This window comes from Telopea speciosissima, chromosome 5 (assembly GCF_018873765.1).
Source record: "Telopea speciosissima isolate NSW1024214 ecotype Mountain lineage chromosome 5, Tspe_v1, whole genome shotgun sequence".
In the NCBI taxonomy this organism is placed as follows: domain Eukaryota; kingdom Viridiplantae; phylum Streptophyta; class Magnoliopsida; order Proteales; family Proteaceae; genus Telopea; species Telopea speciosissima.
Window position 1 is genome coordinate 9,910,424 of NC_057920.1, and position 15,982 is coordinate 9,926,405.

Genomic DNA, 15,982 nt, shown 5'->3' on the forward strand with positions numbered 1-15,982 from the left:
ATATTTGATTTCTGCTCTCTCTTAAAATACAATCTCTGTTTTGAAGAATGCAACCTTTATGATTACTATCTTCATGGCACATAGATTACAGCAGACAACCATTCTTCACACCAGTGTTACTTTCATGATGATGCAACTTTTAATGTGTACAGACGATATAAACCAACATAACCAAACAATCTATTCATCAAGAACCATAACCAAGGATTCTAAACAGTGTACAGTTGCAAAATGGTGGACTTCACTGCTGGAAATAGCTAGCATCTTTTTCTTTCTTACTTTGCTATGCATACAATTAAAATAATCATAATCCAACTTAACCAATCAATCAGTCATAAGTTCACAGCACATATATTCTAAGATAAAGGTCTGAGATCAGAATTTTCTGAATAGGGTGAAAAATCTTACACAATATGATCATAAAGCCATCATGAACTAGCTCTGTGATATGAATTTTGACTTCCTGGTGGTAAGATCTGGATTGGTTCCCCATTAGTTGGATACATGTTTAATTTCAAGATGGATATCAACTTGATTAGCATCTGAATGTCAGGGCCACAAACCCATAATCTTAATTCAATGTCACAGGCTAGTTTTGGCCCTATTTCCATTGTCCATGCCCGATTAGCCTCCAAAATTGAGTCCATAAACAAGACCTATCCTATATAGTTTAAGCAGATTAGGGTTTTATTTTTCTGAAAAAAAATGCCATTTGTTTTCTCTACAAACAGTCATGTTCTTCTCTTGCTGAATTTTCTCTTCATAATTATTGTTTTAGATATGCTCTTGTAGTGGTCAGGCACTACTGGTCTCTCTATCTCTCTCTCCATAAGATCATTTGCTTACTTAGTCCTTGTGATGGAGTCAGGGGGCATCCTCCTTACATCTTATCCTGGATATGTTTTGATTGATTAAGGCTATCTAGTTATAGAAATGAGAAAATGTTGGATGATATAGTTTAGTTTCAGCTGAATATATCTAGTCAACCTGTAAAAGTTATCCATGAAAATAAAACTCAGTAATAGATTTTCCCTTCAGATCTGAGGGGTGAAGTCCTCCTTTATTGGAATATCTGACTGTCAGTGGAAAGGACCGAACCAGAAATGAATGGATTCATAGGACCCTAGGGATGTGTCAATATGTGACAGGATGAAGGAAAGTTGATTGAGATGATTTCAGTCTTGTGTGTTGATTCAAGTTGAAGGTTTTAGAAGGGCTGGGATTCACTTAGGTTGAAGTAGTGAGTTAAGGCTTCAGTGCTCATGTTTTAATAGAAAATATAGCCCTAGAAAAATTGGAATAGATAACAGGTTTTGTGTATCCAACCCCAAGATGTTAGCAAATAGCTTGGTGGAGAATGTCCTAAATATTGAGTAATCGGGTTTCTTCACAGTCCATTTATGGTTTATTTAACTGGTAGTTTGAGAATTTCCAGTAATAGAATCAGTAGTGTGACCCTGTAGATTGTGGAAATATTTTGTTTGGTGAAAATTTTATTAATATTTGAATCCATTTTTGTTGTTTTTTTTGTCAGGGAAAATAATCTTTTGAGGTCATGTAAACGGTTGTTACACTCGAAGTTCTTCGTTTGACTACTCAGCTATATGTGCATACATAGAATTTTCACTAGGTTGGGGCTATTTAGTTTCGATATTGATCATCTGATCATGTTTGGTGCATTAGTTTAGGTTAAGTTTTTCCTCTCTTGTATTTATCTCATTTTTTCCTTTTCTTTTTCACTTTTTTGTGCTATCCATTTTTAGTTATTGGTCAATGTTATGACAACCTGCAACTTTTTGCATGACTGCCCTCTTCCTTTGAACTGCCCAAACACAGGTTCTGCGCCTCGATTTATCTTTTCGAACTGGGTGAACATGCATCTTTCAGCACCTGCTCTTCACTTGCTAATATTGAATTCCATTGCACTGATGAAGAGCTTGTGGAACATTTGGAAAGAATGGTCTGTTGGGATCCTCTTCCAGCCAATGTGATTACAGATGCAAACCCTCACAATGTTTTGCCCTGGAATTTGCCTGGTAAGTATTGATGTGCATCCCTGGTTGGACTTTATCAGAAAAGGGTGTCATCTATGATGGTTTTTGCATTAAATCCTTTAGCATTATTTATTCATTTGGCTGTCAGAAATTTGCTTTGTTCTTCATATATCAGGTCGGCTATATATTATAGTGTTCAAGGCTCTGTTTTACTGTTTGGGTAAGCGAGTTATTTATAGATCAACAATTGTCATTAGGAACCTTCCTTTGGTGCAAATTCAGCCAAAGGGACAGTTATTTTTCAGTATTCTAACTTTCTATATGTCACACCTTGTCTTCACCTGATCTTAATTCTTCTTCATTCCTATTCTTTCCTTAGGTATGGTTTTGGGTTGGCTTTATATCTTGCCTCTTAATAATTAGGGCAAAAAACGATATTTAGATGTAATACCTTGGGCATTTATTCCAGTTTTACAATGATGCAAGATATCTGAAATGGACTTTATCACCTATCCTATGCTCCGCAGCTATGGAAATGATAAAGCCAGCCTCTCCTCCCCCTCCCCCCCCCCCCCCCACACACACACATAGGCAATCTTTGCTCATTGGCCCCTTGATTTGAGACATTTGGAGAGCTGATTCTCTTCTTTCTTCTGTGTTGAGATAATGAGTCACGATGTCTTGTCATTTGATCACCAGACCTTTTAGATTTAGTTCAGACGGTTCCAGGGTCCTGGTTTTCGACAAACATTGTGCAGTTAAACACAGTTATCCAACTTATATTTTCTATTTAATACTACCAATAACATTCCTGCGCTTGCTTATTTATATGGTAACTCAGCTCCTGAGAAACATGTTCCAGATGACATTTGGTACTTCTTCAATTCGGAGGACCCAAAAGCTACAGGAACTGGATATTGGAAAGCTACAGGGGATGGACGTAGAATACCAGAAAATGCTACCACTACTGAATGCGGAACCACTCTGGAATTTTACAAAGGCAGAGCTCCTTATGGAACTAATACTGATTGGTGGATGATGTATGAATACAAGTTACATCTGAAGGGACGGACACTCTGGAAAGAATGAGGGACAGGTACTTTAAGAACCTATAAATGCCTATCTGCCTTTCAGCTTAGACAACTCCAACCTACTAGCCAACTGCTGATTGCTTGCATAATTTGCAGGATTCCAGTTTATTGTGTAGGGCCTTTCTCAATAGAGTCCAAAATCCAAACTTGAAGACTACCAGAACCATACTGGTGCAGATGATGCTAGTGGAGATTAAATGATCTTGTTAATCCTGAATCTCCTTCCAGTTCTGAATCAAGTTGCTTGACCATGTCATCAGATGAATGCTTTGATGCCTTGGCCTTGTTGCGGGATATAGAGGCTGAAAATACACAGAAAACCCAGACAAATTCTACATTCTGTGTCTCTACATCTCACAGACCCAAACAGATGGTTCTCAAGTCAACATCATCTGGTATGTCTACCAATCAGTTCTTTTTCCAGTCGTTTCTAATATCTATATCCTTGTTGCGGTTTCTCAATTGTGTTGGATAAATTCATATTATGTCTTCAAACTTAAGAAATCTTAGTTTTCTTCAGTCACAACTATTGTCTGTTAAAATATAGATACCGACAGAAGCAAGTGTCAGGACCCATCATGGTGGGCCCTTTGCTTAGACGAGCTGATGCTGAATAAGCACATAATCAGACGACATGCAAGCTTAGATGGAGATTTCCATTGGTCCTCACAATATGCACCCTTGCAGAGTTCGGGACCCACCATTAGACTTGCATTGTATACTTGTATAACTAGTATCTAAATGATAATTGACCCTGACCATTGTCTAGTCCTTACCTATGTTATTGGTGGGAAATCAAACAACAAACCCTTGCTGAATACTGGCCTTGAATGGCTCATTGGTTGCAATTTATATTAACTTTGCAATTGGTGAAAGCCTCATCTACAACCTTATGCCTTCCAGGATCAGCAGTACAGCAACATATTGCAGTTCAAGGCCCCCGGCTTGCCCTCAAGAACAAGATGCAAAAACATGTTGTAGTTCAAGGCCCCTATACAAAATCAGCAAATGAAGTGGCATCATCAGGTGGTCTTCCAGCAGATTCAGATGGAAAAAGAAAGGTTGTTGGTTGGATGACAAAGCTTAGGAAGAAATATTGCTGCTTCATGCCATTTTAGCTTTCCGTATGTGTGTATATATATTATATGTTTTATAAGAGTGTGATAGGTAGTTTAGGCTCTGTCTGGTTGCAAAAAAAAGGAGGAAAGGAAAGTGAAATTGGTTTTAAAAAGAAAAAAGAAAATTTGTTATCATTGCCTAACATAATTGTATAACTTACTTAAATTTCTCACCATATTTAGTGATTATACTTTTCAAATGTAATTTTTATTTTACTTTTAAAATCCAAATGATTTAGATTCAAAGTAAGGTAAAATTTAATAACCAAATTGGAATGATTTGAAGTTAGTGACACAATGATGTAAGGTAAGGATTACAAAAGTTTCTTTTTTGAGTTTGAAAATTTTCACTTCCCTACTCTTTATTTCCCTTGCAACCAGACAAAATGGACAGGATTAGTATATTTACACTTTGTAGAGGTATTGCTTCTCTGTTTTTATTTTCGACCATTACCCCTTTGTATAACTCACCATAAAAGAAGTATATAGTTTTCTGGAAATTTAATCAAGTACTTACGCTTTTCTGTGTGACCATATAAAACATTGAAAACAACTGGAGTTGTCATGTAAAAGTGAACAAGGAGAGAAACACATGCACTTGCTGTAGTTGTTATTTACTTGGCAATTCTTCTTATATTAGAATGCTCGAAAGTTGAAAATAGCCTAATAAAGGTGTGGATGATTGGGAGTATACTCAGCTTATTAGGCTCATCACAGATAATGTCTGAACAACTTGGTAGGTTGATAAAGATGTGGATGCTTGAATGTAAACTTGCAAGGAAGTTTTCTGCAGATAGTTGTCGAGGTAATAACAAAAAAATCATCTCTCTCGTTGTTGTGCGAAGGTTCATCTCCAAGATCAATTGATTTTGCAGCAGTAATGATCTTAATATTCTAGTATTGAACCATTTCTGTGGCAAGGCATATGCCCTTGTGGACTTTAGTGTTGGGGGCAGGGTGAAGCTCAGTAAAAAGTACAGACAACGGTCTTCAGCTGCTAATTAAATATTGAACTTGGGTGATTCTTACATTCGAATGGACTTTTACTGTTTAAACTGGAAAATTATGTTGCTTAAATAGAAAATGGCATTAGAATTGACACTGATGAATCATATAAGACTAATATGATTTGATAGAGATCTGTAACCTTGTGCATGTACTGCTTCCACAGAGTAGTACTGAGAGGGGTGTATTGAAGGTGGCCCTAACTTTTTGGTAGTTTTGAACAAAAAGGCCACTCTTAGACTTGAAGCTGCACTTTCACACCTGCAGCTCAAGTTTTCTAACCATTTGCTGCAAGCAATGACCCCTTTCTAATATATTGATTTGGTTACTAACCACTAGGTGGAATTGAACAATCTTACTGAACAGTTGCAATGATTTTCTCTTGAATTTTCTGAAGTGCATCTTTCATGAAACTATCAAAAAAGGAATAAGGCCAAATGTAGAATTTAGAAAGGACCTTACTTTGCTTCTTGTTCAAGCAGGCCTACAATTATTTAAAATCTATTTAAGTCCCTATTTGTCTATTAATCGCTGGCAAGGGTTTGATCTTAAAAACTACTTTTTCTTATGATCGTATCCTTTGGATGTAGCTTTCAAATGATAATTGACCCTTGCAGAGTTATGGGACACACCTTTAGATTTGGTTTTGTTATACTAAATAGTAAAACCAAGTATCTAAATGATAATTGCTCCTGACCATTGGATAGTCATTCCCTTTACTTATTGGTGAGCCTCCCTCCCTTGCTGGATACTTTCTGTGGCCCACCTGATACGTGGGAGGGACATGGCTGTGTGGGATGGAGGATTTGTACGAAATTCATTTTGAAATCCAAAACAATAGAGTAAAGTAAATACTTTGGACAAATTAGATTGTGAATTCAATGGATTCATTTGATTTGAGGATTCGAGGCTGGTCCAATGATTTCTAGAATCTCTGATGCATAATGTTACATTTCTAAATTTAACATTTTATATACATTTATAGAATAAAAAAAATTCTAAGATAAATGATAATTCTTTCTTCCCCCTTTCTACATTAAGTTGGGGAACAAGAAGGCTGTCAGGCTCAATGGCGCCTACGTCCAGACATAGGAAGGACGAAATGACTGCCCTACCCTTGTGAAATGAGAAATCCTACCCCTGTTGGATACCCCTATACCAGCTATCACCTTCCCTTCAAGTTATTATGCTAAAATTTGCCTTAAGAGGGTGAACATGTTAAATCCTTGGGAGACTCTACTTGTTTGTTGTAAAGAAGATAAACAAAAGAAAAAACATTTTTTGAAAAAATGTTTTCAAATTTTTTTGGGTATCTTCTTTATATATATGGGAGAAAGTTCTCTATCCAGGAGTGTGGCCTATGACAGCACTCCCATGAGTCTATCTCTCTCCTCCCCATATGAAAAGACACCTCTACCCCCTTGTTTTGAGGAGGAGAGAGATAGACACATGGGCGTGCTGGCATAGGCCACACTTCCGGACAGAAAACTACTTCCCTATATATATATACGATGTAAGAATAAAAAATGATACTTTATTTTTGGGAAAATGTTCTCTAAGTCGCTGGGGGTAGTGTACGTTAGCACCTTTGTGTCTATCTCTCTCCGTCTCACACAAAATGACCTCGCTGCCCCTTATGGTTGATATTATTTTGTTGCAACCCATAAGTGTGTTCTCCTGTGCCGCTTGCTCAGAGAACTCTCTCTCTTTATTTTACATAAATGTAGGATTCTCTTTCTCTTTTCTCTTTTCTCTTTTCTCTTATAAAGACAATCAGTTGTACAAAATACAAATATGACACTTTATGAAAGAAAAAAACACATTAGGAACAAGCTTAATTCTCTACAAATCTTCCTACAGTGATATCACATGTTATGGTTAGGAGTTTCCAAATGTTTTAGAAACGGTGCCTTCAAACATTCTCTGATCATTCCATATTTTTAGTGAGACTACTAGAAATCTGTCTATACATGTCTTATAAAGTGAGGGTGAACTAATAGGTATATTTAGAACTTGATGGATGACCTCTTCTTTTAATTGCCCCTTCCTATTCCCAAAACTTGTTTTGTTTAAAAAAGGAGTTAAAAGGATTTTCAAAAACAATTCAAAAGTCACATATCATTATGCCATTATCAAAAGATGTCACTATCATGCAACATTTTTCGAGTCTACACAAAAAATGAATAAAAAAAAAACATATGGAGTTCATACGATGAGTGATTAATGTAGGCTATACCCTCTTACCAAATAAAAAAATAGAATGTCGTTCTCTATGTGGGATGCAGGGGCCACGCCGTGCGTGCCAACCAATGAGGGTGTGCATTTTGGCACTTGGGTAGTGGAATTTTCACCATTCATGGGGGTAGGGTGGTCATTCCGCCGCCCTCCGCTGTGTGTTTGCGTGGCCCCTGCATCCCATGCAGATTGCAGAGAACTTTTCTCGTAAAAAAATATGTAGCTTATCCCAAAAAAATTAAAAAGAGTTAAGCGACTAGTGAAGGGGATATCTTTCCGGATCTTTATCACCTCCAGTTGGCTGCACGGCCCAATTCCCCAGTTCCTCTAACAAAGGGGGGCTGAAATGACCTCTCTACCCATGCCCAAACACTCTGCCCGGGTGGGGTCCACCATCCCCCTATTAGAGGAACTGGGGAACTGGGCCGATCAGCAAACTGGAGGAGATGATTTTCCATATCTTTCCCTAGGATAAAATATTAAATAAGGTAGGGGTGTAATTGTAAATATGTAAGCTATAAACCAGGAATATATGGCATTTTGGTAAATTCAAAGTGCATCAACGGTAAATAATAGTGGATACATTTGAACATTTTTGGAAATCCGACTTCCGAACCAACAACCCATGGTGCACATAAAAAATACACAACACATTAGCTTCCTACATGATTGAGATCACGCAAATTTGGGTCGACCCTGAATAATGCTTAATTTTTTTAGGGAAAAGGAAGGTGCATGAAAAACAGTTAGCCGGATTGTAGCGGACACCGGCTTGTGAGTTAGGACCTCTTTTTTCTTTTTCTCTTCTTTTTTGGGTAGAATAGGATCTCTTTTTTCTGTCAAAAAAGAGAAAGAGTTAGGATCTCTTTTTTCTATCCAAATAAAAAAAACAAAAGAGTTAGGATCTCTTTTACAGACGCCATTCTACCCAAAAAAAACACAAAAGAGTTAGGATCTCTTTTAAAGACGCCATGGGCAATCGAATTGTCTGTGTGCAGGGTAAGGTTCTAAAACTCAGGTTTCGAATAGGTTTCGATCAGTCAGAAAACGAGTTCGTCTCGATTTCGATCATATCTCGATCGAAACTTGGGATTTTCTACAGACTAACTCGAACCTTGGTTTTGAGGTCCAAAAGTTTTTTTTTTTTTCCCTGATTCTTGTTGTGCTGCCTATTTTTGACATTTTAAACTCAATCCATGCATTAGTTTCACATAGAGAACACTAAAAATATTACTTGTGGTTTTGATCCAAGTTTGATACTGTATATTGTCCTTGGACATGGTATCAAATAAGGTTTGATCGAAACATAACGTCTTCATTATAAATGAGATTTAAGCAATCTTGAATTTGTTAGAAAGCTTTGTTTTGATAGTTTTCCAATAAGTCCAAGATTGTTTAAATCTGATTTGTATTGAAAGAGTTATGTACCGGTCAAACTTAATTTGGTGTGCGCGAATACTGTCTAAATGAAAATATTTTTTTGGACATCATAACAAATGAATATTTTACCGCACTTTTGGTTTTTAACAATATTTTATCATATTAAGATTTATAGAATTTTTAGATTTGAGAAAAACCTCAGCATTAAAAAGTTAAAAATTACATTACCTATCATCAAAAATCCAGTTTTTGTTCTTGAACTAGGGGGTTGACTTTTTATCTTTTTGAAATTTAATTTTTTAACTATTTTTATTGAATTCAAATAGGGGGGAGGGTATATGCTTATTTATGAATAATATCTTAAGTAATTGAAATACAAATATAAAAATATTTATTTAAATGATATTAGACATAACTAAGTGTCTGTGCTGGTTTCTGGCAATTTCTGGCATAAATATCTGTCTATCCTAATTTTGAGCCAAGTTTTCCCTAGTTTCGAGTCAAGTTTTCCCTAGTTTCGATGGACATATATGTCAAAACCACCAAAATATGGTCGAAACCAATCGAAACCCGGTCAAATCCAGGGATTTTATAAAATCCCCCTTCAACTCATCTTGGAAACTTGGGAAACCGAGTTAACTCGATGGTTTCGACAGGTTTCGATCAAGTTTTTGTTCCATGGTGCAGGGAATGTTCATGTACGTGAGCGTACGTGAACGACTCACAACCGTTCAGATGGAATCCATTTTATGGGAATGTTCCATCTGAACGATTGTAATTCGTTCATGTACGTGAACATTCACCCCACCCCCCTCGAATTTTCCATGGCGTTTGTAAACTCCCATAGAAGAATGTGGAAGAAGAGGAGGAAGGGAAAATACAAAGAAGGCATAGATAGTTTAGGTATTCAAATAAACAATGTAAGGCATGTATGTCCATGCACCGCATAATCTTGGATTTTTTTTCGTTTGTTTTGCCACCAAATCAAATCGGATTGGGCTGAAAATGAATTCATTTCCACCCAAAGAGATAACTTGGATGGAAGAAATGTTTCCAAAAAAACTGGTATTTCTCCTGTTAAACCATTCCCATTAATAGCAATTATCTCCAACTTCGACAAAGACATAAATGGATCAACCAGAATCTTCCCGACGAGATTGTTTTTGGAGAAGTAGATTTCTTTCAGACGAAAAGTGCAATTTACCAAACTGATAGGAAGTTCACCTTCAAGAGTGTTGCTTTGAAAATCGATGTAATGTAGTCGAATCAGATTAATGATTTCTTGTTGAATTTTGCCATGGAAGCTATTGTTTTAAATGGTGAGGAAAATCAGAAAACTGAGATTCCCATGGCCAATTATCATAGCAATTGAACTGTCTTCTTTTGGGTCTGCACCACATTCTTCTATTATCTGACTCCTTGAGTGTAATCTCTGATTTAAACAAATTTGTTGTTATACTGGACTGGGCTCTGTGCACTCGATAGCTGATGACATTAGCTCCTTATGTATTTCTTTTGACACCATTTCTTTGTAATTCATTCCTAGGAATGTAAATAGGGAGGCCCATATTCTAGCTAAAGGGGCTGCAGTTTTGAAATTCTCTAAGGCGTGGTGGATTCAGTCAAACTTAATTTGATTTGCGTTAATGGTGTCAAAATTGCTCTAATTAAAAATATTTTTTTATATATCAAAACAAATGAATATTCTACCGCACTTTTGGTTTTTAGTAATATTTTACCATATTAAGATTTATGTAATTTTTTAATTTGAGAAAAATCCCATCATTAGAAAATTGAAATTTTCACTTACCACAAAAAATCTAGTTTTTATTAAGTAAGATATGGGCATCTGAAGAGCAAACATAAGCAGAGCAGGATATGATACTAATTTTCTGTCAGGGAACTAGTTCCTCCATTTTTTTGGCTTTGGAATATCCTGTTAATTTCTTATTTTTACTTGCCAACATACCAGGATACAAAAAGGAAAAGGATCTTGCACAGTATAATTATCTCATTTGGATTAAGCAATGCATCCAAAAGTAAGGAAGTACTGCTGATCTTGCTCTTTTACCTTCTTTTCTCATTCTATTTCTAGTGAGCCAGTTTTTATGTCTCTTTCCAAAAACCAATAAGCATTACCTTTTGGGGATCACCCAATTCTTATTTGTGATGGCTGTCTAGAGACAATCTCTTTTAATAGTGGCTGAGCTTTCCGTGTCTTTTATAAAGCAAAGTTCAGTCGATTATTCAAATTATAAACAGTCTTCTCAGGGGTTATAGTTAAGGGTGTCAAATTCTAGCCCGAACCATTAAGAATGACCAAAACCGATAAAAAAAAACCCAAGATCGAATCGAATCGATTCTTATTGGATTGATTTTGGATTGGAGTATGACGAGACTGACTGAAACCTAAATCGCACTGGACCGATCGATAACAAATAAAAAACTGAACTGAATGAAATCGATAAAAAAAATAATAAGTATAAGGTTATGATTAATTGAATTGATTTCAATATTAGTTAACAAATTTATGGTTGTAAGGGAAATTGTTACAAATCAATGAGTATGAGGTTATGAAAATAGGGAAATTGATTTGTAACAATGCTTGTTCCATTGATCTCCTTTTTAAGTGTGGGGTTAATGAAATATTTTATGTAGTTGAAAAGAGAAAGAGAAGAAAATATGCACAAACCGAACCCAACTTGTTAAAAAAAAACCGGTACCGAACCGAATCCAAACCGCTATCAATCCGTTATCATAAATCAAAATCGACACGAAACTAAACCGTGCCAAAATCGAAAAGTCCTTATTGGTTCAGTTTCGCTTTCACTAAAAATCACACCAAAATCGAAAAACTGGACCGAACCGACCGATTGACACCCCTAGTTATAGTAATCAGATTAAATGGACTTAAATGAACTAATCAGGTCATAAACAATTGATCCGATTGGTACAAATAGGGCCTACCGATGTCGAATTCAGATCCTCTTCAATGACATTTAACCACTAGAGTCGATCTCCCACCATCCATGGGGTTTGGACCCCCACATCCTAGAGGTGGCCGGTCCCCTTGCATGGATTAAATCTTAGTATCAGGTTCAAGATTGGTATCGGTCTCAGTTGACACTAACACGAATCGATCGATATTGGCCATATCAGACGATTTGCCCTCTTTTATGAGAAAAAATAATAATAAATTTTGGACCATTTTACCCTCAGTATGGACCGATACACCACATTAGTATCGGTATCATATCATCAGTATCAGGTACCAGCGATTCCTTTTCATCTCGCCCTTGGTGCTGGAACATCAATTAACATAGATATAAAAGGTCGAGAGAGTACCGCGGACGCATGTTCACTGCCAGATTCATTCTCAGATGTCTTGCCATGTCGAGCCAAGAGTGGCATCTCAGATTACTTTCCATATAATCTAGTATGTGCTGTCTTCAGAACTATGTGGTGTTCTGCGTTTCTTTCAAATGAAAATTTTCTGGTAAGATAATGATTATAAAAAATTTTTTTTTTTTTTTTAAAAACCTTTTTTTTTTTTTTTTTTTTTTGGGGGTAGAAAAAGCATCTATTGATTGAACTGGGTTACACTCCTCCTGAGGTCAATATCACAACGTACAGAAAAATAGGGATCAGAATTAGATCAAACAGTCCTATCCATCACGATCATTGACTGAGCCTTCTTGACCAAGGTATCTGCCACCTCATTGGCTGCCCTTGGAATATAATGAAATGAACATTCATCCAAATAGGAACAGAGGTAATGGATGTCCTCAAGAATTGATCGTACCGAAAGGGCCGTAGGTTTAGAGGGATCTTGCAGGTATATATGCCACCACCTCCTGATTGTCACACTCCACCTGAAGTTTATAGAAACCTTCAGACAAAGCCTCCAGCAGTCCTCTGATAGCAGTGGCCTCAGCGATGAGCATGTCGCTAATATTTGATGGATCTGAGACTGCAAACCGGGAGTGGCCTTGATGGTCTCGAATAAGAAATCCCAAACCTCTCATATTCCTCTCATGGTTTGAAAGATGCGTCACAATTAAGTTTGAAAAAACCATTTGGGGACCGAGGACCGAGAATCAACAGGGTCGTTAGCAAATTGATGGGAGACGTACCAAAAAAGGTCGAGCTTCCTTCCATAATCATAATCCAAAAAAATCTCACTCCCCTGTGAAGGGACAAGACAGATCCAGGAGACACAGTCGAGACACAGTCCAACCTTGCAGAACTTTTCAAATAGGTAGTATCAACAGTGTAGGACTGACACACTTTATCTCTCACATTATTACACATGTATACTTGGCAGCCAATGGGAGTGCAGGCAATCATTACTTTCTTTCTGGGGGCGCCAGGGTATTCATTTTTGCCCTCTCTGTCTGGGCTTAGGCAGATGTGTGCGTGCGAACACCCAATGAAAGTACACGTAGAAGCATCAAGTAAGTGGTCACCAACTTGCTTAAATATAGTCTGCTTCACACCACAATGCCTCTTCCAAGAGTCATCTGCGCCATATTACATAGAGGTTGCTCTCTAGCAAAGATACCCCTCCAATGTAAAATTTGGTGAGCACTATATTTGTGGTGTATGGCTTAATGAATGCTGCCCATCATGGGGACTTCATGGGATTCTTAAGACAAAAGATGTATGAGCTTGGTTGAAGCTCCCTAGTTTTTATGTGGAGAACCCTCTCTCTCTTAAATGTGACATGGATGTGGTCTCTCTCTCTCTCTCTATCAAGCTCCCTAGTCTTAGACCCTTGACTTATTTTTGAGGATTGCCAAGTTATCTTTATGTGGAGCTCTCTCTCTCTCTCTCTCCCTAATCTTAGACCGACATCTCTCTCTCTCTCTCCCTAGTCTTAGACCGACATCTCTCTTGAGTCTTGAACCAATTTAGTTCGATTTCAGACCGAAATCCTCTCCAACGGATTCCATTCCCGATTCCAAGTTTTAAAACATTGGGTGGACCAACAATCCAATAGCTATGATATTGTTGTTGTTGGTAGTTGATTAAACGGTTGAAAACGCCGGTTTCCAAAAGTTCAAAGAAACTTCCTGGGTGGGGCCTCTTCTGGAAATAGTTTTCTCATTCTCATTCTCATTCTCATTTTTAAACTTTCCTTCACCTTTCTCTCTCTCTCTGATACCTTGTCCTTCACTCCTTCTCATTCTCATCCATGAACTTTCCTTCACGTGTCTCTCTCTCTCTCTCTCTCATCGTCATCTATAAATAGCCTCTCATTCTCATTCTCATTCTCATGCTCATCTATGAACTTTCCTTCACCCCTCTCTCTCTCTCTCTCTCTCTCTCTCTCATCCTCATCCTCATCCTCATCTATAAATACCTCCTCATTCTCATTCTCATCTATAAATTTCCCTTCAAAATTTCTCTCTCTCTCTCTCTCTCTCATCCTCATGTATAAATACCTCCTCATTCTCATTCTCATTCTCATTCTCATCTCTAAATTTCCCTTCAAAATTTATCTCTCTCTCTCTCTCACATCCTCATCTATAAATACCTCCTCAGTCTCATTCTCATTCTCATCTATAAACTTCCCTTCAAAATTTCTCTCTCTCTCTCTCTCTCTCTCTCTCTCTCCTTCCATTAAAGTGCACACTGAGGTTCCAGATTGAATCCGTATAATTCTTTTGGATTCTAATCAGGGTCTGAATCATCTAGAAATAGCCTCCTCATTCTCATTCTCATCTATAAACATCCCTTCAAAATCTCTCTCTCTGCCAGTCCCTCCCTCCTTCCATTAAAGTGGAAACTGAGGTTCCAGATTGAATCTGTATAATTCTTTTGGATTCTATTCAGTGTCTGAATAGAGTGCATCGATGGGAGGACAATTCAGCAAGAGGAGATGGGAGAGTCTGGCTGTCTTTCAGCGCGGTTCCAATTTGCAGTACTCAGTCGAGATGAGCGCAAATGAAGCAGCAGCAGCATTCAGGCTCGACGACCCAAATTTGCAGTCTTTCGATTCCACCCTGCAACTGGGCACGAACCCTGTTATAATCACAATTGGCTCTGGGATCGAGCTTCGAGAGCTCTCATTTGACTCACTAAGAGAAGTTACTGCAAGCTTCCTTGAGGTGAACCAGGAATTCGTCGAAGGCATCTAAGATTGTAAGAAAGGTAAATGGAAAAACAAGCAACTCTTCGAGCTTGTGAAGGATTACTTCGAGAGTAATCAGCAAACTTTGGATTCCTGTACGGCCTCGGATGAATGCCTAATGAAATCCCGTGACAGCCAGTTGATCCTTCATCTTCAATTGCAAAAATTTGAGGAGGAGAGAGGGGTAGATGACAAAAAGCATTGGGCGACACTGGAGGAGGAACTGAAGAATTTCAAGGCTGCTGGGAACCCATTCACGGAGGAGTTCTCCCAGAACTTCCTAACGGTTCACAACCATCAGGTGTTGATGTTAGAGAAGCTGCAACTTCGAAAGAACAAACTTGATAAGAAGCTTGAATCTGTGGAGACATGGAGGAAGGTTTCAAGCATTATATTTGCTGCAACTTTTGCTGCCATAATTATTTGCGCGGTGGTGGCAGTTTCAATGGCAGCGCCTCATGTTGTTGCTGCAGTGACAGCTGCTACGTCAATCCCTGTAGGATCAATTGGTACTTGGTTTAATTCTCTTTGGAAGGGCTATGAGAATACTCTGAAAGAACAGAAGGAATTGATTGACTCAATGTACGCTGCCACTTATAATGCAATCAAGGACTTGGAGGGTATTTGGGTTCCGGTTAACCGCTTGTCAATAGAGATCCAAACTCTAATGCAAAATGCTGATTTTGCCTTTAGGGAAGGAGAGGCAGTGAAGGTTGTAGTGGAGGAGATCAAGAAGAAGTTGGGGTTTTTTATGAAAGACATTGAAGGTTTGACTGAACAAGTTGACACATGCAGCCAGAATATTCGAAAGGCGAGGGCAGTTGTTCTGCAGAGGGCAAGTAAACATCCTAAGAACTGAAGAAACCTCTTGGTATGCACTGTTGAGTGCTGACTGGTGTTTGTTCAGTAATCTCTTGGTTTGTTCAGATAACAAGCTTCCAGTGCTCGTGTTTTAATAGAAAATATAGCCCGCCGTAGAAAAAAACAGTACATACTTTTCTTCCTTCAATTCCCTCTTTCCTTTCT

The 15,982-nt window shown here is 37.8% G+C and overlaps 3 protein-coding genes and 1 pseudogene across 3 annotated transcripts in view; all 4 read left to right on the plus strand.

The window, feature by feature from the left end:
- LOC122660767 (UPF0496 protein At4g34320-like) overlaps positions 1-15,982 on the plus strand; it is a 36,496-nt gene that overhangs the window by 9,329 nt on the left and 11,185 nt on the right. The window contains exons 3-4 of the mRNA XM_043856003.1: positions 6,558-6,561; positions 14,452-14,505. The gene's annotated coding sequence lies outside the window, so the exon portion shown is untranslated. The remainder of the gene's footprint in view (positions 1-6,557; positions 6,562-14,451; positions 14,506-15,982) is intronic.
- LOC122660771 (NAC domain-containing protein 83-like) lies at positions 1,840-3,282 on the plus strand. Its single transcript, XM_043856006.1, has 2 exons — positions 1,840-2,036; positions 2,857-3,282. The coding sequence occupies exons 1-2, from the start codon at positions 1,958-1,960 to the stop codon at positions 3,081-3,083; spliced, it is 306 nt and encodes a 101-aa protein (XP_043711941.1). The 5' UTR covers positions 1,840-1,957; the 3' UTR covers positions 3,084-3,282.
- On the plus strand, positions 3,282-4,238 carry LOC122660770. Its single transcript, XM_043856005.1, has 2 exons — positions 3,282-3,480; positions 3,989-4,238. The coding sequence occupies exons 1-2, from the start codon at positions 3,336-3,338 to the stop codon at positions 4,201-4,203; spliced, it is 360 nt and encodes a 119-aa protein (XP_043711940.1). The 5' UTR covers positions 3,282-3,335; the 3' UTR covers positions 4,204-4,238.
- LOC122660765 lies at positions 14,609-15,848 on the plus strand (annotated as a pseudogene).